This window comes from Dasypus novemcinctus, chromosome 3 (assembly GCF_030445035.2).
Source record: "Dasypus novemcinctus isolate mDasNov1 chromosome 3, mDasNov1.1.hap2, whole genome shotgun sequence".
Classification (NCBI taxonomy): Eukaryota; Metazoa; Chordata; class Mammalia; order Cingulata; family Dasypodidae; genus Dasypus; species Dasypus novemcinctus.
This window is the reverse complement of record NC_080675.1, coordinates 28,726,213-28,750,703: the sequence shown is the minus strand read 5'-3', so window position 1 is coordinate 28,750,703 and position 24,491 is coordinate 28,726,213. Positions and strand designations below refer to the sequence as shown.

Genomic DNA, 24,491 nt, shown 5'->3' with positions numbered 1-24,491 from the left:
TAAAGAAACACACAACCTTGTCAAAAAGGAGTATATATTCCCAATTTAAAACACTAACTTTAAGGAATACAGATAGCTCTTATTCCAAACCAAAAAAATTCAGGAACTGGCATAAGAAATTAAGGTTTTGATGAACTGCAGGTTTTGTAACACTCTTCCTATAACCCTTTATGACTTAGATTTGCTGTTTGCATAAATACTCTTTAAAGCATGGACATCTGGTTGATTACTGATTATGTAGTCTTTGGTCAGTGAAAGAAAATATTTTATTATCACCTGCTCCAACATTTCTGGGGGTAGCCATTTTGGATTAAAACAAATTAAAAGTCTTAAATGCTTCATACAAATTAAGGTATTCTGTTAGGGTGCAACACTGAGAAAAATATATCCCCACTTTCATACCTCTAATGATATGTGGCCTAGAACTACCCAATATACTGTAATCACCTTAAATCCTCAAGGTGGATTTTAATAATAAATTCGATTAAGCACTCCAACTCATACAGCTGTCCAAGGCAGCTTTCATGTTTACAGTTAACTAAAATTTTCAGTCAATTTTCACTATAATTCCCATTTGTAATAATGACACCTGCATTCCAGTTGACTTCCTTTTAAGCTAAAGGAACTCTTGCAAATCCTTGAGATGCCAAGAAGGGGGAGATATGAAAGCTTCTACCATTTTACTGATTAAATACCAGCAGAACTGGGAATCAAATTTTCCTGACAGAGGGAATAATTTATCATTTTCATTTACTGCTACCAGGATTAATAACAAAATTCCAAAAAAAACCTGAATATTAGTAGTATTAACAGATTTCTATTATTTAAACTCAAACAATATCCCTATTATGATAGTTTTGAAATAAACTCATTTCAGTTAGGGGCTCACCAAACTTTTACAAGCTCTTTATAAAGTAGAGAACTTCTTGACCCTCTTTCCATCCATTATGACAAAGGTAGGGGTTACTTTTTTTTTTTTTAATCCAAAAGATGCATACATTAAGGTGTTGAATGAGAAGAGAATAGCAGAGTGGGGGTGATTCAATTGCAGTGTGAGCAGTTTTTAGATTTGTAGATTTTTAACAACAAAGACACTGCAGATGCTTTAGCTAAGGTTGAAAAGGAATAATAATAATAAAAAAGAACAGGCAAATTTAAGACTCCAGTTGGAGTCACAGATGGTACACTAAAACTGCAAATGAATGTCACTCTGTAATCATGAAGACAGTGATCTTAATCTCACTTAAAGGGACACTAGCAACCTAACCAACAGTTTGCCTTTATATTTAAATTTTTTGTGCCATGGCTTTGCTTCCTGAAAAATCAATTATTCCTTGTCTTTGATCCCAGTTTCCCCTCTGCTTACTCTACAAGGGAAAGATTTTTGTCATAGCGATAAGGAACAAATGACTCTGGGTATTTGTACCAGAAAAGAATACACATGCTAAACCTCTGAACTAGTTAAACTGTGTAAGAACTCCTGTCTTATTCCCTGAAGGTAAGGAAAATCATTCCTGAGAAAGCCTTAGGAAACCTTTAGACAGATTGCACAGGCCTCTACTTCTTCTCTCTCATTGCCACTCTCCTCTTATTCACACACTACCCTCTCCCACATATTCCCTTAAATATATGTGCCCTCAACCCCCTACTATAAGAATAAGGAGAAAAGTTAGCTCAGGGTTAGTTTTAAAACTAGCTTACCTTTAGGGAACCATGCTCCAAACCCCAGTTATAAAAAAACGAGCAAAAGTTGTAAATTATGCATTAAATAAGTTGCAAGGTATATGAATTATATATGTTCACAATGTAAAAAATAGGCATGCTGGCCAAGGAAAGCAATTCTGGAGCTTTGGCAAATCTGCAAAGATCAGTTTGCTCAATAGTTTCAAGCTCTGAACACAAGAATAGAAGCTTGGGTTTAGCACACAGGCCAAAATATCATCTCAGAGATTCTCAGAACTGTTCTTGTTTTCATTCTCCACATATGGCAGAATCACTGGAGAAGCCACAGATGACAGTAGAAGGGTATCTGCTCTCCTCTTCCTTCCAAATGATGCACATTATGAACCTTACAGTCTCCCTGCCCAATTCAGTTTCTCCCTGTGTAATACATGTTATTGGCTAAATAGGGAGAGAGTCAAGTCTTCTGATAGGAGTGCAAGCAATTCTTCTCAGGTGCTTTGAAGACATGCAGTAGCTTTCTTCTCAGGAGGTCTTTCTCCTAGCACACCTGAAACCTGGCAATTTAGATTCCGCAGTGCTGAGACACAGGAAAAGTTTAAAGATACAAGGAGTGGAAAGCTGGGTGGGAGAGTTCTAATAATGAATCAACCTTTACAGGAAGAATCCTGTAAAGACTGTATAAGCTCAAAGACTGGTCCGCCAGGGGTGGCTTCCAAATATTAAAGATATTTTCAGTGTCGCACCACATGCCTGGCTTGGTCACTGGCAAGACGGGGGTCACCTCAAGGAAAGTCCTGTCTGCTAACAGATGCTCAAACACTGATAATCCCACTATGGCAGAATCATTACTGAAGGCAGAACACACCTGGTTGATTGCTTAGTGACCCAGCTCCAAAGGAGGCCTTTGACAATACAACATGTTAGCATCTCAACTTTTTGACCAAATGGGACAAGAAAACATTTGCCATTGCTGCCAGAGGATTTTGAAAAAAATATCATTGGAATAATTTTTTCTGGAATAAATTCAAGGAAGAGGCATGAACTATGACTTCTTGAGATGCTGTCATTGCTTTAAAAATAACACTGTAAATAGACACAGAAAATACCTTAATTGTCTTGCTCACATACATGGACAATAAGCTTGGCCCTGTAATTAAGTGAGCAACATGAACCAGAGAATATTGGTGACACTCATTATTTTATTCTGAACACTTTTTTGGACTCGATCTGCATATTTATTAAGTGCCACATCTAGGTGCTAGGGGTAAACCAATGTATTTTTGCTACTGTAGTTGAGAATCACTGATCTAAAGAACTTGCTTTGCTAATTCTACATTTCTGAATCAAAAAGTAGGTTTTTAGTAGGTCTTGAATATGTAGCCTACATATTTTTAAAATCTAGCTTCCAGATCAGCATATATTCCATATAATATAAAAGTAATGCATAAACCTAACATTAAACCATCACAAGGAGAGTTGTCATTTAATAGGAATTTTTGGAAAAGCATAGCCAAAATGGATTTGTTGGATGAACATTTTTAACTTCTTTGTTAAGACCCCTTGGTTTACAGAAAATGAGGGTTACAAGTGGTAAAGATGAAATAAAAGGTAGTACTGTAAGAAAATACTAAAGATCAGATCTTTTATGTTCCTTTTGTGACTGATCTTGGTCTTAAAGACATGGAGAATGTCATTCTCATTTTCAGGGTAGCAAATAAGCAGAAAACTACCTAAGAAGACAATATAGAAATGTCATAGCCCAGAAATTAAGCACATGCATTCACACATGCACATACACATGCACACATAATTTTGATAGCCAGTTAGTATTTGCAACAATATAACTGAATGAACGTCATCATCCCAGAAGCAGATCCTGGAGACAGCATTTTAGAATTCTATCTAAATGATTACTTGAGAGTATCTTAAAAGCCTAAGCCCCCAATCTAAAGGTTTCAAATTTTAGTGGCTAGAGGCATTCAAGGGGCTCTAAATCAGGCTAGATTGGTTAAGAGACAAGCTGATAGGATCCATATGCAGACCTGGGTCATTCTTTTATTATAATTTCAAAGGCACTATCAGTGAACTACTTTCATGGCGGATAACTATGAATTGTGTTTTATAAGTATACTAATTCTGTCTTTCTCTTTCTTTTAAATCCCAGGAGGTGAATTAGTTATCCCTCTTCTTGTAGAAGACCCTTTAGCTACCCCTCCTATTGCTACTCGTGCACCTTCCATTACACTCCCCCCTACCTTTCGCCCCCTCCTCACCATTATTGAGACCACCAAAGATTCCCTGTCCATGACCTCTGAGGCGGGGTTACCTTGCTTGTCGGACCAAGGCAGCGATGGTTGTGATGATGATGGCTTGGTGATATCTGGGTATGGCTCAGGGGAAACCTTTGACTCTAACCTGCCCCCTACTGATGATGAAGATTTTTACACCACCTTCTCCTTGGTAACAGATAAGAGTCTTTCCACTTCAATCTTCGAAGGTGGCTACAAAGCACATGCGCCCAAGTGGGAATCCAAGGACTTTAGACCTAACAAAGTCTCCGAAACTAGTAGGACTACTACCACATCTTTGTCCCCTGAGCTGATCCGCTTCACAGCTTCCTCCTCGTCTGGGATGGTGCCCAAATTGCCAGCTGGCAAAATGAATAACCGTGATCTCAAACCCCAGCCTGATATAGTCTTGCTTCCGTTGCCCACTGCCTATGAGCTAGACAGCACCAAACTGAAGAGCCCACTAATTACTTCCCCCATGTTCCGTAATGTGCCCACAGCAAACCCCACAGAGCCGGGAATCAGACGGGTTCCGGGGGCCTCAGAGGTGATCCGGGAGTCGAGCAGTACGACAGGGATGGTCGTCGGCATTGTGGCTGCTGCCGCCCTCTGCATCTTGATCCTCCTGTACGCCATGTACAAGTACAGGAACAGGGACGAGGGGTCCTATCAAGTGGACGAGACGCGGAACTACATCAGCAACTCCGCCCAGAGCAACGGCACGCTCATCAAGGAGAAGCAGCAGAGCTCGAAGAGCGGTCACAAGAAACAGAAAAACAAGGACAAAGAGTATTACGTGTAAAAAATACTACTACTGATGATAGAGGAATTTAAAACACAGAGTTATTTATATATAAACATATACTTTGAAAATGAGATTTAACAGCTGTCAGAACCGTTCTAACTATGAGATGGGGTATACAGTAACTATGGTGGGGAAAACCATTTTTAAAAGGACGCACAAAGATGTACCTATCTATGGAATTCAGCCACGGCTGCTGTGTTTCAGTCTTGGCTCGGAGACAGTCCTTTCTGCCCTGCTGTATCATAAAGCACACACTTAGCGCCCTGGAGCAAGCAAGTGGCTCCGCCACTTAGCGGACTTGGAAGCTTCCTTCTCTTGAGGACCTTTCCGCAAAAGGTATAAGACTTCATGGCTTACTTGTTCCATAACTCCAAGTGAGTCTGTGATGACGTTTGTGAAGCTTGACTGTAACAATGTTTCTTTTCAGTTTAATTATGTAAAAAAAAAAAAGTTAAAAACAAAAACAATACCTTATCTGGTTCTGGCCAGTGTGTGTGTAACTTTTCAAGATCTGAGGGGAAAAATGGTTTTTGGGTTTTTATTTTTTGAAACTGACTGGTTATAAATTAAGAAGAAAAAAAAAAAACTCAGAGAACAAAAATGAGAGAGACTATCGCCATGTATGAACTCAAAAGCTACCATGGGTTCACTCTACATATCAGGTTGTGGTGTCTCTGGAATCTGTTGTTTGTTTCCTATAAGATGCTTTGCTGAACACATCGTAAAAACATGTGATGGATGGTAACATTGATTTGAAAATCTGGTTCCCCAAGGATCTAATTCCAGAATTGGCATCCAAACCCTAAACAGATGGGTTTGGTGCTGATTTTATCAGAGCTATTGGCTTTATTTAACAATATTGTTCCTGCTCATTAGCCCAGCCAAACTGTGGTGAAGGGGACAGCCCCACAAAGTCAACAGAGCCTTTCCCAGGAAGGGGAATGGGGGTGGGCCAGATCTCTGACTGATTGGAATGCATGCAAATATAAAAGAGAAAACAATAATTAAAGTCTGTTGAATAATCAAAACAGACAATAAGAAGAGTTCAACTTGTAATGGAACCGCAAAAGGTCACACAAGCCAAACACATCATGACAGAGTGTGAAATGCATAGTTCTTCCCCTGCCCCCAACATGAAAATGTTTTTCATAGTGTTTAATTTTGTAGCCTGACATTTATGGGTAACACTAACCTTCCATTTGCTCACTTGTCCCTTCACCCATCTTTTTTAAAAAATAAATAAATACATAAATAAATAAAGCTGCTGTGACACACACAAAAAAGGATTTAATAGTATAATATATATATAAATATATATACAGATATATTTATCATGGTATGTTTGATGGGACGACTAAGACAGGAAATCTGTTCAGGTCATGAAGTGGAAGGAGAATGTTGTTTTAAAAGAAAATAACAAAACAACAAAAAAGTAAACCTTAAAATGTGAAGAAAGTGTGAGTTTTAGTTTTGTCACAGTTAACTGTGTCAAAGAAAACAAAAACTTCTCAGATTTTGTTTACATATTTTACTACATTTTTGCTGGTATAATTCCTTAGCCACCTATGTACATACTGCTTTAAGAAATGTTCTTTCCTTTTATATTTGTTTATTTTGGTTTGTTTGGTTTATATTCTAGTTGTCTTTCTTTCTTTTTGAAAAGAGGAAACAATGTACAGAAAAAAAAAAACCCACAACAACACACAACTGGTTGTATGGCCATAGCTATCCAAAAGGCAAGAGAGAAAGCAAGACAAATATTCACACAAAAATGAACTGTGTACTCTGGAGGGTCAGATATATACAATTGCTTTTGTACAGATGAAAATCAACCAGCGTTTAGATTTAGAAATCTACTCTTGCTGGTCTTTGTAAGTTGCATGAATATTTGACTTTGAAAAAAATATCTTAAAGACATGGGGCAAACAGCGCATTCTAAACAATGGTAGCGTTTTCTGATGTGTATGGAAAGAGGTGTTCCTCGTTATCTGATATTTCAGTGTGTTAAGAAATTCTTTGAATTTTTTGTTGTCATTGAAAAAGACAGGATAATAAAAAGATATCAAAGCACGGATTTTAGATAACCTAAGTGGCCCAACCTACATGAAGTTGATTATATCTCGATGTCTGTAAAAGATTGCTGTTCTTGGAGTCTTGAGGTCTTGTGAACTGATTTCCTGCTTTCTTTCTTTACATTGTTTTTTTTTTTAAATTTGAGTAAAAATACATTTGTTATATTCATTTTAGTGTAAATTTCTATTTAGACAATTTTATGGGAACATGTGCATTCTGTATGTGAGCTTCTATCATATTCTTGTTTTATGAGCAGACCCTTAAGGAAATTTATTTTTTGATGTTGTGACATTACTGCTTTTTTTTCTCTTTTCTCTTTTGTTTCATATTTGCATTTTTGTTCAAGGATATGCTTAGCAATAAAATGTTCTTCCCAAAACTTTGTGTGATGATGCACTTTTAGTCTCTAAATATTTGGGGAAAGCTCTTACACTGAGGCTAGATGGAGCATATCTTATTAAAAGCCACGTAACGTAGGACCACTTTCATGTGATATAAAATATTACTAATTAGTTACATAAACTTATTGAAAGTGGTATACGTATAGGATAAACAACTGCTGTCTGTAAACTGAAGCATTATTGTCTAGATTGCTATGATAGAATAACTGGGAGTGAGAACAGTTTTCTGAAAAGGTAAGATGGAAGAAGAAAAGATTCTTGGAGGATATTGTTTTAAAAGTGTTTGATACCTTTTAAGTATTTGCTGTAAGCCATCAAACTTTGAACAATATTCCCAAGCCATGTTCATATAACACCTTAAGCAATGGAAAACTTTCACTGCCTTCCTTCCAAGCTTTCCCAACATATTGAAATCCAGTGAAAACAAACAAAAACTAACTCTAAACCACAAACCAAAATTTAAATGAATATTTAAATTTTAACAGTTCCTTTCTAGATTTTCTGATTATAAAATTCTGTATGAAGTAATTATAGCTGGAACTTTTCTCATAACTCAGGTGCCTTTGATTTGTGGTTCCCTAAGCACATGCTTGTTTTGCTTATTGGATAATCCATCATGCTACCCAAGTTTTTTCTCTGATACAGAAATATGGGTTCAACTGAACATCTATATCATATTTTGGTACCAGTTTTCAAAGAATTAGAATTAAAACCAAATGTGTTGGAGCAGATATGGCTCAAGCAGTTGAGTGCCTGCCTACAAGGTAGGAGGTCCCAGGTTCAGTTCCTGGTGCCTCCTGAAAAAACAAACAACAAATGAATGCTCAAACCAACTCAAGGAAGCTGATGTGACTCAGTGGTTGAGTGCCAGCTACCCCCATACAAGATCCCGGGTTCAATCCCCAGTCCCTGTACCTTAAAAAAAAGTATTTAATTCTGTTCCTTTACATTTCATTAGTAGAATTTTTATGCTATTCTCTATCCTGAACATGGAACATCAGTAAGGCTCAGTGGTGTCAAACTATGGGAAGTGCCTTCTTTGGTTTCTGCCTTAATTTACTTAAAGTGAAAAATTCGTTTGTTGAGATCTGTTATGTACCTGGTACTATGTTATATATTTTGGATCTATGTAGCCTATTTAATCCTGGGTGGTAGGTAGTATTTTCACATCTTGAAGATAAGGGAACAAGTATACAAAGAATTTAAACACAACTTTGGTTAATAAATTTTCACTCGCATAAAATTCAGGCTTTGCTGACATGGAGGTCAGTGGAATGTAGTAGAACAAACACAGACACTGAGGCCACACAGACTTGAGTTGGATCCTAGCTGGATAACTTAGTATGTGTGGGCAAATTTCACAATCTCTATGAGATTCTGCTCCCTCACCTGAAAAATGTGATAGTTCAATGACCTTGTCTTACAAGGTGATTTGGGACAATTAATAAAACAATATAAGGTTTCTTTGTAATTGGCACATAGTAGGTGCTCAATAAAATTAGTCTTCTTCTCTGCATTGACTCCTAGGCTATTCTCTGTACAATAACCACCTTCTAGAATTAAAAATTCTACACTAAAAAATGATTTATAAATAGTTGTCCAGCCATGTGGCCAAGTAATACCAGGGATTTGTTAGCTTTAACTGACAAAACTAGGCCTTTTCTAGGTTCATGTGTTATTGATATTTGACAGCATAAGTCTGTCTGACAGCACATTTCATACAAGTGGTCAGAATTTGGGATAAGTAAAATGAGAAAAGATCAGGGAAAACATTAAGCCCTTCAGAGAAAATTCCGTATAATGAATAAAGTGGTAGATTGCATCAAGAACTAAATAGCATTTGCTAAGATGTATAGTTAAAGTCCATCAACAAAAATAATTTTTCATTGTATTTTCATGGGAAGTGTTGAGATGACACCACCTCTGCCCAATGTGTTTAAGTTTGGCCATGGGCTTTGGAATCAGAAAAGCTCAATTCAAATATTGCCTCTGAATCCTAGGTCTGCCTTTTACTGGCTGTGAAACAGTGAATAAGATGTGCCATGATTCTAGCTTCATCTATGAAATTGTAATGATGTTATCCACCTGATAGTGGTATTTTACAAATAAATGAGCTAATGTGGATAAAAGTGCCTGATCGGTAGCCTTAAACCAGTGATGGCTATTATTGTCATTTTAGTCATCTGTTATCATCCTAGAAAGAAGTCCAAATTCCTATTCCTCCTAAACATCTAGAAAAGATATATGTGGGTGAATCCGAGGGCAATCATTTTACTTAGGTCACCTAAAATCATAACTCTTTTTATTCCCCCATAGGGTGGTCACATAAATTTATTGATCCTTTGAGCTCCTCTGGGTCTTCCACCAGAAATATGCATAGTCCTGCAAGTTCCTTTACTTCAATCAATTCCTTAGGTACAAGGCCTACAAAAAAAGGTTCAAGTGGCAATCTAATCTGTGCTTTAAAGGGAAGTCTTCAATTCCTCTCAAATTACAGAACCATCAGGGCCTCAGATACCCATTGAAAACTCTGTATTAGCTTTCTCCTCCCATAAACATTCTAAATTTCATTATTTAATATATACATACAGGATGATATATGTATATATAAGTATTTGTCCTATTTAAATTGAAATCTTGAAGATATTGTTTGAGATCAGATTAGCCATTTATTTATTGGATATTTACTAAATGTTGACTCTGTGTTAAATTGAGAGACTCTAGAAACTTGCAATCTTTAACAAGAGTGCACAAATACTGATATTAAAGTAAATACAAATCTTCATAAAATTGCTAACTGATTTCTTTGGGAGTTCAGAAGAAATTACTTAAGGGAGGTCTTCATAGAATGAGTGATATGTTAGGTAATTTTTGAAACACTGAGAGAATATTCATAGGCTACAGTCCATCCCAAGAAAAACATTAAAGTGGGAGAGAGTAGAATCAAAATCCTAATTCAGATGGAGCACAGATTATATAAAGAACACTAGTAGAAGATATGGCTTGGAAGGTTGGTGGTCAGACTTGGAAGCCATCAATTTCAGGCTATATGTCCTTAAGAGAATGTAGGCTTTATTTAGTAGGTAATTAGCAGTCAACAAAGAGACAAAAATAATACTAAAAGTTTTGGTATGGATTTCTGGGAAGATGCTGGTGTCCTTAACACAAATAAAAAGGGCAAGAAGAAAACAATCTTTTGGAAAAAAGATTATGCTGTGATGATATATGAACTTGTAGAATTAAGTTCAGGCATAATGAATTTCTATTTCAATAGAGTAGCTAAGATTTGGGACCTTATAGGAGAGACCAAGGCTAAAAATGTAAAAATGGAAGCTATTCCATAGAGGCAATATCTGAAATGTTTGGAGTATGGTATGTGTGTTACCCAAGATGGAGAGTTATAAAATGCTTAAATTTATCAGGCAGTAGATGGAGCCAGCGAAAACAGTCAGAGGTATAGATAAAAAACTGGGAATGTAGATCATCAAAAAACCCAAAGAAGGAAAGTTTTGCAAAGAAGGCTGGTCAATAGTGTCTGAAACTAGACCAAGAAGAAAGGGAACTGGAAAATTCTATTGAATCTGACAGTTAGGTGGTCTCTGATGATCTTCAAAAGCACAAATTGGTAGATATTAAACACAATAGCAGCTAACATTTATTGACTGCTTACCAGGTACCAGGCACTCTTCTAAGTGCTTCATCTATATGAACATATTTAGATAAAGTGAAAGCCAAGAAGAGAAGGCATGATAAATGAATGAGAGGTGGAGAAAGAGGAGAGGAAACAGGTTTACTTAGTGCTGGCTTAGAAACTTTGGAGTTTTGTTAGTGAAACGAAAGAATGAGATGGGAGAATGTCTTGAGAAGTTCTCAGAGTCAAGGAATGGTTTGTTGTGTGTAGAGAAAAGAGCATGTTTGGAGGCGGAAACAATGCATGGTAAACTCTCAGAGAGTTGAGAAGACATCTAATGAAAGGAATCTCTGAGTAGCACTGAGGAGTCTCTGCATTTCCTGACATTAAAATAGAAGACAGTTTATATTTTTATTGTATTAATTCATGTATTATGAAACAGTTAGGGCAGACATTTTCCTGATTGCACGGATTAAAAAGAAAATAGACTCAAGGAGCTTAAATGATTTCTTCAAGGTGACACAGCTAATAAACATCAGAACCTGACTTGAAATCCATTCTTCTGGTTCCAAATTTAGAGCTCTTTCAATTACATAATTTTCTGTGTCTGGAGGAGCAAGCCATTTTATACTTATTTCCAGAATAATCTAGAGTAGAAGCTAAGGAAGAAGATGATAGGATGTACGCAGTGCTGGGAATTGGAAAGGCAAATTTTTAAACTCAAGGAAGCTAAAGAATCCAGAGAGCAACTCTGGTTTTGTAGAATTGGCTACATGGGCTCGGTTGAAGAGCAAACAAAGCCATGACAGATTAAACCACAGAACAGAATACAATCATATGTGTTTGGGCAAGGATGGAGGAACGGTGTTAGAATAGTATAAAAATGAGGCTATGGAAGACAGGAATGGCTAAAGGAAACCCTTATATCTTGTCATCTTGGAGACGTATTCAGTGAATAGTTCAAGTTTCAAGACATCTTGTGCTTTCCTAGTACTTAGAATCATGAATTCTAGACTCAGAAGGCCATGGCATATATTCTGTTGCTGTAGCTTTAGGCAGATTACCTAAGCCTCAGCTTTCACACTTCTGCAATGGAAATTATATTATTATTTATCTTTTAGAATTGTCAGAAAAGAGAAAATGAAATAATGCATGTAAAATATTGAATATATACCAGACAGATAATAAACCTTAATAAATGTTGGTCATTATTATGATTTGGTCTTGTTACCTGTCTTAGGATCAAAATCAGCTGTGCTTTGCATAACTAGCCAGCACCAAAAAGGTGCATTAAAATATGTAAGTTAAGTAACATTCTGGGAATTTCTCTAATTCTTTCACTTATCAAGAAAATATAAAAAATTGAATCATTTGTTCATTGGGAAAAGTTTCCCTTCATGGCCACTAATTCTTTGCTTCCAGGCTCTAGCTGAGATTCTATCCAGGGAAACTTTACATCCTGAGACTTCACTCTACCCTGGGTTTCCAGTTCTCAGGGTTCCTGTGACAGCTGGTTAGACAAGCACCAGGTGGCAAAGGGGCTTTTAGGAAACGTCTCAGCCCTTTATTGATATGCACTATTTTGATTTTGTTTATAATTTGACTTTTTATTGTGAAGATTTTCAAATATGCTCCCAAATAATAAAAATGCTGTAACATCTTCATTTATCTATAATCTAGTTTAAAGAACCATTAATATTTTGCTATTCTTGTTTTATCTATGCCAATTCCTACCCCCATGAAAATAAATCTTTTTATATCACACAATGCTAAAGAACAAAAAGGAGCAATCAAAAAACAGTTATTGTCTCTTGACCTGAATCTTGTTCAATGTATTTCAGGGTAACTAAATTAACCTTCTTCCTGATGGACAATTAATGACCTGATTCCGATTCTTTATTCAATGACAACATGAAAGAGGAGATTAACTGCTAAGTAGACTCTTCATCTTTAATGAGATTGGCAAAAAACTGAAAGGATTTTTCAGCTTGCATGTCTTTCAGTTAAGCTGTGCCCAATCACTTTCTGGAATGAATAAAAGGCAGTCTATAGAATATATACAGCTGTTATATTTTCTAAAATGTGGCATCTTGGAATAGAATCTGTGTTCTCCTTCAAAGGAGTGCGTATGGGGAAATACTATTCATCTTCACCTGTGAAAGCTAAGAAACACTCACTTGTGCCTCTAGAAATGTGATCACAAATCTACTAGGATATTTCCCTAGGGTTACATTCATGTATTTGCAAAAGCTATAATGACACTGAATTTGCATGAGTATACGTAGAAGAGATAGTCCATTAGGCACATTTTTAAGTTATGATTTTATTATTGCTACACTGTCTGTTGACAGTGGGGATTTCCTTCTCTCTTTGCTCACCGTCACCTGCTGTTTTTGACCTAAAATTTTCATCATAGAAGCATGATGAGGGAGAGACATTGAGAGATGTATGTACACACTATTTGATAGCATAGTTTCCTGTCATGAAGTCAAGATGAGGAGTAGGATGAATGGGTAGAACCATCACCAAACTTTGTTCCTTTGTTTTATGGGGCAGCTTGGAAAGACTGAATGTTTGCTTTCAACCAGTTAATTTTTCTGTCCCTAGTACTGCTGTAGTCAGCAGTTTGTCCCATTTTATTTTCTTGGAAACCCAGTGGAGGACACATAACCACTCCTTTAAATCAAAGGACATTGTCAAGAAAGGACAAGAAAAGCTAAAACCTCTTTGTTATTGCATTGTAGTTTTCACAGTTTATGCACACACAGCACCTATAAAATGTGCATGTGTCCATGCATATATATGAATAACCAAATCTGTTTTGATGTCAAGATTTAAATGGTAAAACTAGGTTAGTTATCCCTTGTAAATTCAGTAAGAAGGAGGGAAATGTGGGTAAGGGGAGGAAAGTGGACACAGAAGAGTTTTTCATAAGTGGTTGGTAATTGTTGAGAGGATAGCCCCACAGTTAAATCATCCAAACTAAATAGAAAAACCATCTTTCTTGCTCTTTCTCTACCCCAGAAACAGTGGCTGATGTTAACAATAATGAAGTTCTGGATTTAAGCACACAAATAAACACATACACATCGCTTCTTTTCTAAAAAAAAAAAAAAATTAAATTGAGGTACTTATATTTGTTTATTAATCCATTTTAAACTGCTTTAGCTATTGTCTGGTCTTTAAATTTTTCTTTTCATTTAACTTCCTTAAACTCTGATCTTATAAATATCACCCTCCTCAATTACATTGCAAGAACATACGTCACTTGTCTGCTTAGGTGTACAGTCCTTTCTTGACTTTCTCGCTTGTCAGGTGACAAGTTGCAATTTGATAACGTATGTAGACAGTGGCAATCACTTTTTAATTAAACCAGTTGACTTATGTAGCAATATCTGGAAAATGAGTGCCATTATGAATACCAGGTATAGATAAGTTAATGGGCTATAAAAAAATAAACAAACAAAAAAATAAACAATCATGTTTAACAATGAAAACAGTATTCTTTTATTTTTCAATTTATGAACTTTAAAGGTCAACAGTATAGTGATATGTGACTTTGATGTCCCCATCAGATAAATCCATTGAAACCAGACCATAGTGTTCTTTAAATCAACATTTTTAAGTTCTGAAAAAGAGTTTCCAGGTCATAACCTCACCAAAAAGTCCTCTACATGTACAAAAGCAAGAAAAAGTTTGTACAACCTGTGGTTTTCCCAGCCTCAAAACCTTGAATCAATAATTTCTCATTGTTTAATCCAACCCATTGTATGATATTTGTTTTAGTAACTGACAGTTTGAAATTATTTTGAGTCCCCAAAAAAGAAAGATAATGTTTTTAAACTCATCTATTCCTGTGGCTGTGATACTTTTATTTGCATTAAATTCCAGTTGAGGGTCCTTTGATTAGATTACTTGATAAGATCCCTGTGGGGTTTTTTACTGGACCACATCAGTGAGGCAGGAGTCAGTTTGGGTCTCTGCCACCTTGCTGGGTCTGATATAAACCGAGACACAGAGGGAAACAGACACAGACAAAGGGAAAGGAAGCTGCCATATTTGATCCTCCCATGTGAGAGAAAGGTTTCACCCACAGCCGAGTTGCAAGGACAGAAGACCTGAGAGGCCTAAAGAGCTGAGGCCCTGGGAGAGATGAGCCATATGCCTGATAGTTAACAGTTGAACTTGGGAAGAAAGCGGAGCCACTGAGACTGAGAGAGGAGGCCCAGTAAGAGACAAGTCCTATTTTGGGGATTTGAGTTGTCTTAAATGATACTGCAGGGTCAGATGCTGGACTTTAAACATCCTGCCATAACCCACTGAATGTACCGGGGGAGAGTGTGAACTACAATGTAAACTATTATCCATGTGGAGCAGCAGTGCTCCAAAATGTGTTCACTGAGTGTGATGAGTGGGCCACAATGATGGGGAAGGTTGTTGGTGTGGGAGGAGTGGGGTGGGGAGGTGGGCGTATGTGAGAACCTCTTACGTTTTGTAATGTAACATTTTCTGAGGTGTATATACCTTCAAAAAAATGCAGTTTACAAAAATGATGCAGGTGAGGGAACGGGGAGTGGGTTATATGGGAACCTCTTATTTTTTTAAAGTAACGTTCTTTATGATATATTAACTTTAATTAAAAAACAAGAAAAGAGACAAGCCCTAAGCCAGGTTTGCCTATAGCTGCTGAGAGGCGGAGACCTCGGCGGAGACTGGCAGCCATCTTACTTCACCATGTAGCAACTGACTTTGGTGAGAAAGCACCTCTTATGGTGCCTTGAGTTGGACTTTTCATGGCCTTGGAACTGTGAGCTTTTACCCCAAATAACCCCCTTTATAAAAGTCAACATATTTCTGGTACTTTGCATTGGCAGCCCTTTGGCAAACTAAAACAGTAACCATGAAACTATAATAGTTTTTGGTACCAGAAAGTGGGGTGTTACTATTACAAATATCTAAAGCTGTAGAAAAGGCTTTGGAATTGGGTAACAGGTAGAAGCTGGAAGAACCATTAGATGCTTAATAAAAAGTCTAAATTACTTTGATGAGACTGTTGTTAGAAATATGGATATTAAAGAAACTTCCAATGAAGACTTAGAAGGAAATGATGACTGAGTTATTGGAAATCAGAAGAGAGGTGATCCTTATCATGAATAGCATAGATCTCGGCAACATTATATTCTGATGTTGTATTATCAGTGGACCTCGTAAGCAATGAACTTGTATATTTAACTGAGGAGTTTTCCAGGCTAAGTGAAGAAAGTGCATCCTGGCTATTCCTTGCAGCCTCTAGTAAAATGTGAGAGGAAAGGAATAAGCTGAGAACTGGACTCTTAAGCAAAAAGACACCAGAAATTGATGGTTTATGAAAATTCTGAGCTTATCTAGAAAATGTGTGCTCTGACTCTAGGGCCAGAAGTGGCCCTATCAGGGCTCTCCCTGAGCTTTTGTGAAGTGAGTCCCCAGAGGAAAATGCTCCATATAAGAGTTAAACTGAACAATAAATTTCTAGAGGATGTGTGTGTGTACAGATCCAGTCAACCATTTCAGGGGAAGTCAGGACTGGAAGTGTAGTTATACAGGAAAGATCTGTGGGAAGTCCTCTTGTCAGATGGTTTGGCCCCTGTGAACAGAACACAAAACTGATAAGGATTTTGCAAAAAATTCCTATGAGCAGAACCACTGCCAGTCTGCACTGAAAGGTACAGAGAAGAGATGAACTGAAGGAAGAATGACTTCAAGGGCAGAACCATGGAAGCTGAAGGTCTGTACCAAAGAGACTGCCTCAGACCAAGAGACCAGGCTTACCCATGTATGTGGAAAGGAAAGGTTCATCCCTGCATTTGGAAGGGCGGGCCTTGCACACTGCTGTTCAGGGAGATGCACCCTACTACTCGGAAGTGATAGAGCCTGTACCCAGACCTTTGTGGAGAGACTGGCCACCATTCAGATGCTTGGAGAGGGTGGGCCTTTACCCCAGTGTTTAAGGTGAGCATGGCCACTGCACAAATGCTTGAAAGAGGTGGACATGCTGCTCCATCAAGCCTGGAGCACAAAAACTCAAACTATAGATGTTGAATCTAATGGAGTTTGACGAGCTGGCCTGTGACCTGTGGCCTTCCAATTTCTGCCTTCTGGAATGGGAAAGTTTACACTATGCTGTCTTCCATTGTATATTGGAAGCAGATACCTTGTTCTCTAGGTTTCACAGGTCTACAGATAGAGGGGAATTGTGCCCCAAGTCAGACCATAACCATAACCGATTTTTATGAGACTTTGTACTTAGCTTTGTTTTTGAAATTACTTAAGGCTTTCGGGATGTTGTGATGGAATGAATGTATTTTGCATGTGGAAAGAATGGGTCTTCTGGGGTTCCAGAAGGTGAACTGTGGTGGCTTGGAGGGATGAACCACAGGAAAACATGTTTTTAATATTAACCTATTCCTATGAGTATGAACCCATTCTAAATAGAACCATTTGATAAGGTAACTTCAGTTAAAGCCTGGCCCAACTGAATTTAAATGGATCTTAATCTTATTACTGGAGTTCTTCATAAGCAGAATGAAAATTCAGACTCACAGAGAGGCCACAGGAAGAAGCTGAGAGTCAGTGGAACCCAGAAAAGCCAGAAGAGGCCACCATGTGTACTACTAGCCCCACAATGCCACAGTTTTCTGCGAGAAAGCATCTCCTTGATGATACCTCATTTTACAGTTAATTCTCCTAGCCTCAGAACCATGAGCCGATAAACTTCTATTGTTTAAGCCAATCTATTGCATGGTATTTGTTTTCGCAGCCAGGAAACTAAAATCCAACCCAGCCAGGCAAATAATGCTCAGCTGAAGCAGCTGATTTTAAGGGCATCAGTTGACAAGGCCTCTAGGCCCCTGGACAGTGGGCATTCAAGTGTTGACTTTGGCAGCCTGGTGCTACATGGTAAACAGAAGGAGCCTTAAGAGGCTGTTTCCCCTTATGCCACCTCATAGAAGTTCAGATTTTCAATTTATTTTTAAAAGCAGATACACAGTAAACATCGGAATGGAAGTTTTATGCTAAGTACATTTTGGTTTCAGAGCAGTTATCTCTTGCTGCCAGAATAGCCCTAAGGATTAAGATGGTTTATTGGGATCAAATGCCTAAGAGATTTATTATAGCGCAGACTGTTTACTTATTCCCATTAAAATGCCGATTATGCTTATTTCTTTGCTCTCTGTCTCTCCCCCATTTCCTTTATTCCTTCCTCCATAACCTAAATTCTATTATTTTATTTTCCTGATTTGGGGTGTATTTATTTGGATTTTTATGCTTTATTAAAATTGAATTAAATTATTGGAAGCTCTCTGACCTTGCAGGAGTCAGAGAGTGGCATTGGTATACATATATAGCTCATTAAGCCTTGGAAATGCCCAGATGTATAGAAACTAAATATTTTCAGGGACTGTGTCTGATGATTAAAAGAATGGGTGCACACTTGGAATAATTTTTCTTGGAGGTTCACAACCACCCTGACTATAATCATTTGCAATATGGAACCACGTGGAAGGAAAGATCATTTGCTGCTAGATATATGCTTTATTTAGATAAAAGGGGAGATTATCTATTATATAGCCAAATTCTATGTAGATTTCTATGTACAACATTCAACAAACAGATGAATTTACACAGACTATATTAGCTCCGAGAAGACAGACATGACACATCAGAAAATACGATCACAAATAAAAAAGCTAGAACCCAGTAAATAATCCTGGAGGGCTTGGTAATGCATCCACATTTACAAGAAAGCCAATCATTGAACCCATTAGGCTATGTAGAACAAGTCTATGAAAACTGTTGTTGGTAAGACATATATTTGCTATCCCCTGAAAAATACATCTCAAATTCTCAGTGACTATTGTGGTGCCTGGTTTGGAGGAAATATCTGGTGACATTTAGTGGAAGGGAGAATTTAATATAGCTGATCTGCTCATGAGGTCAGTTTCCAGTTATTTCTGGTACCATGCTTTAGAAAATCTAGACCAGTGATTGTTAGACATTAGCATGTATTCAAATCACCTGGAGAGGTCTTTATAACACAGATGCCTAGGCCCCACCTGCATAGTTTTTGATTCTGTCAGTACCCGGTCATAGGCAATGCTGTGCTGCTGGTCCATGGACCATATTTTGAGAACACTCTAATCTGTAAAGTCACTACAGAGCAATTAGACTCTTCAGGGCAAAGAAGTACTCATCTCTGCTAATTTAAAATGTATGATTTGAGATCTTTAGTTCCCTGATCACTGAAATGCCTTCCAATTTGAAAGTTCTTTGAGTCACTGATGAATTATTTGAATCCCTGTTGATAAGGCAAAGGAAGAAGCAAATTGACTAGAGGCAAATGATAAAAGAACAAAAAAAGAAAGAGTGCCATTTAATAAGCACTTTGTTTGCTGTGCTCTCTGCTAAACTTTTTCTGTATATATATCATTTCACTGCCTTCTCATAACCATTTGAAATCTGTACTCTTTTTCTCCCATGACACAGTTGGAAAAAGTCAGACTTAGTTTATGGGACTTGCCTAAGGCTAAGGTCACAGATCCAGTGAGTTGTGTCAGAACTTGATCCTTTCCCAGTACTCCAAAATTTTAAATACCTAAGTCAAGTTCAAAACATAAGCAGTGGTAGTTAGTATAAATGGCATTAATAGCAATATTAAAAAATGTCAATTGTTATGGAATTAGAATGTTACTCCTAAAGAACCTATGATATGGACATTATCAGCCTCATTTTGTGTTTGGAAAAACTTTATGTTAAGTAAATGGCTAGAGGTCACATGGCTAGCAGGATATGAACCAAGAATTGTGGGCTCTAGAGCTTATGTTGTTTATCCACCACAAAGCCCTATTATCAGGTAGAATTCTTGCCAAAATTTTTAGAGGGAATCCACACATTTAACATGGACTATTATATTAATGCTACTATAAGGTTATTCAGTCAAAACTCATTGCATCTATCCCCTGCCCACTTGCAGCAGAAGATTGCAGAAACTATGTTATATGAATTGTCAATCTTTTATGTCCATATCCATAGGTTCCAAGTGGGTGTTTATTTTTATATTTGGTTTTTGTTTTCATCAAAGCAATATATACACATAGCTTAAAAGAACAAATAAAAGCATAACAAACAGCAGCTCCTTGCTCCTTTTCCTTCTTCCATGCTCATCCTATTCCACAGACATGGCCACTTCCTACTCTTAGTTATTCCCTCTGGCATTTAGCTCCACGTGTCTAAATACAGCTTATAGCTATGTTCTGATTCACTGATTTCAAACATTTTCCATTGACTTTCTAATTTGGAACATTAAGATTTTATCTTTCTTACACTCCCCTTTCTCCTTCTCATTCTTCCAATATAGTTATGTGTTTTGATTACATACCATTTGTTTTTTTCATGATTATAAACACATAAATATTGTTCTCTGTTAACTAAAGTAGTATATTTAATTTTCATTTCATTTATAAATATTTGTTCAATGTTTAGATTTCCCTGGAAGTGTTGATAGCTTTTTCTTTAAATTGCCATTTACTTGGGTTCTTGTGAACCTATCCTAAATCTTGGCATATTCTTTAATAGCTTTGAAAACATCTTTTAATCAAATACTTTACATTGCCAAATCTGTCAGATAATCTATTAGATTCTTTTTGTAAATATTGGAAACTCCCTCCTGGCATTCTTTTTTGTCTTGCACCAACTTAAAATAGTGAGAACCCTCACAGTTATCATTGTTTGTTATAAGTTTAGCATTTTTGTCACCCCTTCCTGTGATGGATTTCCTATTTTCTAGGTTCCATATCTTTCTCTTTTTTAACTTCTTCTCTTGCTCAATAATGCATGTTCCCCAGTAGCTTCTTGAAAAAGGATGTATGGTAAGTAATGTATGAGACTTTGCATACCTAAAAATGCCTCTATTCGGATGATTGATAGTTTTGTTTGAGGACAAAACTCTAGGTAGGGAACCATTTTCACTAAGAATTGTATTCCTCCATCGTATTTCAGCTTCTAATGTTGCTGTCAAGTGGACCAATACCTTTTTGGTTCTCTGCCCTCTGTGTGCAACCTGATTTTTCAGAATCTTTGTTTTATCTTTGGCGTTCTAAAATGCCAGGATAATATGTTTTGGTGGCTGCTGCTGGGTCAGCTTCTCTATGAGACTGGTAATCTTGTCAGAGATAGTAGAGATTGGTCTTTCAAAGTTTATTCAAAGCATTCTTTCCCTCCTAGTTTTGACCTGCATTTCTATAATTGAAGAAAGAGAGAGACAGAGACAGAGAGAGAAAAGAAGAAATGCAGGTTTTGTTTCTATTGTCCAAATGCTCTACTTGAACTTAACTAGAAGCTGCTTCACAAATTTGATTTGTATAAATGTCAAATACATACTTCCTCTTTGCATTGCCCTGTAAGACATGGTTCCTTCTTTCAAGGAGCATGGAATCTAGTCAGGCAAGTGCAATAAGAACAAGAACCTAAATTGTTATTAAAGAGAGAGGAAGGTGAATTCTTCATGGCCTAATAAGAAATGCATGACAGTGTTTTAAGGAAAGATGAATGCTGGAGATTGAATCTTGTTCCCTACAAAAGGCATGTTCAGATCCAAACCCCTGATCCTATGTTAGTCAAGGTGAGCCCAAACTGGATGAGGGTGGGTCTTAATCCAATATGGCTGAAATTTTTATAAACAAAGAAAAATGGACTCAGGAGGAGAAGCAATGGGGTACAGGCAGAAACTGGAAGCAAATGGGTCTCAAAAGAGAAAGGAAAAGATCCTTCCATGTATATTGTCATGTGACAAAAAAGTCAAAAACTAAGTAAGGATCACCACAGTTTGGGGAGGGAGTATTGCTTTGCTGACTGTGCCTCAATTTTGGACTTCTCCTAGCCTCAAAACTATAAGCCAGTAAATTCCTAATTTTTAAAGCCAGCCCATTGTATGATATTTGTTGTAGCAGTCAGGAAACTAAAAAATGATGAGGTCATTTCAGGTAGGGAGATGGGAATATGCTAAAAATTAGGTGGTATTTGATAAGCAAGAACTTGAGGAAAATGGTAAAGGTAGGGAAGAAAGTCAGCATTTGAGAGGAGCTCTGATGTCTGGGTAGTTAGTACCAGTAGAAGAGACGTTCCAGTCATACAAAACAGCATGTGGATAAGAATAATGATGCAAAAATGAAAGACACACCCAGGAAAAATAAGTTGGCTGGATCCTACTTTATACATTGATACATGAGGGATACATAGGAAAGTTAATTTGGGGCTGAAGCATGGAGAGCCTTGGATGCAAACATAATTACTCAGGGTTGCTTTATTTTACTTATTTCTTCTCATTACACCAACTCAAGCATTTACTATGCACCTTTTATCGATCAGCTACTGCGCTGGGTACTGGGGAGAGATGTTAAAGACATGGTACCATCTCTCAATAATTTCACTGTCCCATGCAAAGACATGTTGTGTTGTACTTGTTGTACCTAAGTTCTACAAATGAAATGTGATTGAGATCTATAAGTCTTATTGACAGCATGGATAAAGGAGAATCTAGATTGTCTGCAGTGTTCAGAGAAAAACAAAAGAGATGATGACACAGAGAAGAATTAAATGAGGCATAGTTTGTCAGGAGTATAGGTAGAATAGTCCAGGCAAATGAAACACCCATTCAGAGGTACAGAAATGAGAGAGAACATGGCATATTATTCATTCATTCATTCATTCATTCATTCAATATGATTTTAATGGGTGCTTTGCATGCACCAGTCACATTGATGGAACTATGGCTCCTTCAATATAGAGCATGGGGTTCCTTCCAGCTGTTAGTTCCATAAAGGCAAGAATTATGTCTATCTTATTCATTGTAATGCTCAGTACTTAAAAGCTGTTTAATAGTATATGTGGAAGCTTAGTAGTGGATGGCCTAGGGAAGAAGATAAACAGAAGATTACAAAGAAGCTCATAAGAGATGTCTTAAGGATTATCAATATATTATGGTAATTGAAGCTAGGAGTATGGATAAGTGTCCAAAGGCAAAAAGGAGAGAGAAAGAGAGAGAGAGGAGAGAGAGAGAGGAGAGAGAGAGAGAGGAGAGAGGAGAGAGAGGAGAGAGAGAGAGAGAGAGAGAGAGAGAGAGAGAAGGAGAAGGAGGAGGAGGAGGAGGAAGGGGGAGGAAGGGGGAGAATGATATTCATGGGAATTCCAACTTTTTTTGCACCAAAAAAAAGCCGCATATCTCAAGAGTGTGTGTCTACCATGCCGCAGGCAAGTTTTATTTGCACTCGACATACCCACTATCTGATAAATTTAAACCATTATACCTCTTGTATTTTTAGAGAATGTCGTAAAGACGTAGAGAATGTCCTTCTAAAAGAATACTCCCTTTCCTCTAATACTTGAACATTTGGTTCTGCAACCCAATATCAATTCTGCTTCTGGAATTGGGATTTCTACTTTGCCTTTCATTAGTCATGGAATCCTAGTTTTATCCAGATTCCAACTCAGCTCACCCCTTGGGCACCTAGGCCTATGTATCTTATCAAATAATAACCTGTCCCAATTCTCCTACCCAATGGGGGGAAAAAACACACATGGTCATAGTAACTTGACATGCACCACATTAAGACAACCTAAACCTTTCCCAGTGAGGCATTTTGATGATGGGAAGGAGTGACCACATAGGTAAGAAGTAAACCACATTAGACAATGATCTCCAAAACTCAAGTAGAAGAGTTTAAAGAAAGAGGTAGCCATTCTTCCATCAAATACAGCAGACAGTTCAGATAAAACCTGAAACATTCTGTAAAATTCTAAGGATACAATAAAGACAAAGGTCTTGCCCTTAAGAGGTTTGCATCCTTCCAAAGGATACCACCCTCTGTAGAGAAACACAGTTCCCCCAATGTGACTGGCATTGTGATTGGGGCATGACAGGCTCCCAGTGTATATTTGTGGAATGAATTAATGTACATGCTATGCACAATCTCACCTTTGTTCCTTTGAACTGGATTTGGCAACAAGGAGGTCATTAGTTGACCGAATAAGGAAAGCTCCAGTACAAGGGTAGAGCTGGAAGTCAGAATGCAAGAGCTGAGAACTGAATGGAAGATGAGGAAGTAAAGAAAATGGGCAAAGGCAACTTAAACTATTATGGAAAGATCATGTTTTTAAGAGAGATATAATTTATTCTCTCTGGGACTCTTAATTGCAGATAAAAATCAGAATGCCCCATGATTTTACAATGAAGGCAGGTTCCCATATTCCATTTATTCCAAAAGGGCATAAAAGACAAGTTGTCGGTTTGCTAGTATGCAGCTGGCTGAGAGCTCCTTGCCATAGCAGCTCTGGAGAAACAAGACAGTTCTACACAATGGATTGACAAGCAACAGGAATTTATTGGCTTATGGTTTTAGAGGTCAGAAGTACCAAGTCAAGCAAATGCAATTCTTTCTCCCCAAGTCAGGGGTATCCTGGTGCTGTCTTGCCACAGTCCTTGGGTTTCCTCAGCTGTATCTCTATCCCTATCACATGGGCTTCTCTAGTTTCTACAGACTTCTGGCTTTTGGCTCCTTTAGCTGTGTCCAAATTTC

At 37.5% G+C, this 24,491-nt stretch overlaps 1 protein-coding gene across 31 annotated transcripts in view; it reads left to right on the top strand.

The window, feature by feature from the left end:
• The window catches only part of NRXN3 (neurexin 3), a 1,657,938-nt gene extending 1,651,879 nt beyond the window's left edge, over nt 1-6,059 (top strand). For 7 of the 31 annotated variants that reach the window (XR_011648289.1, XR_011648295.1, XR_011648286.1 and 4 more), the window contains one exon: nt 3,848-5,774. Coding sequence is in view for 19 of the 31 variants with exons in the window: in XM_058292873.2 (XP_058148856.1) it covers nt 3,848-4,773 (926 nt within the window). In the remaining 12 variants the exon portion in view is untranslated. Of the gene's footprint in view, nt 1-3,847 lie in introns of all 31 variants that reach the window. The other 24 variants (XR_011648294.1, XR_011648297.1, XR_011648296.1 and 21 more) reach the window with 7 other exon arrangements.
• The last annotated feature ends 18,432 nt before the right edge of the window (nt 6,060-24,491 follow it).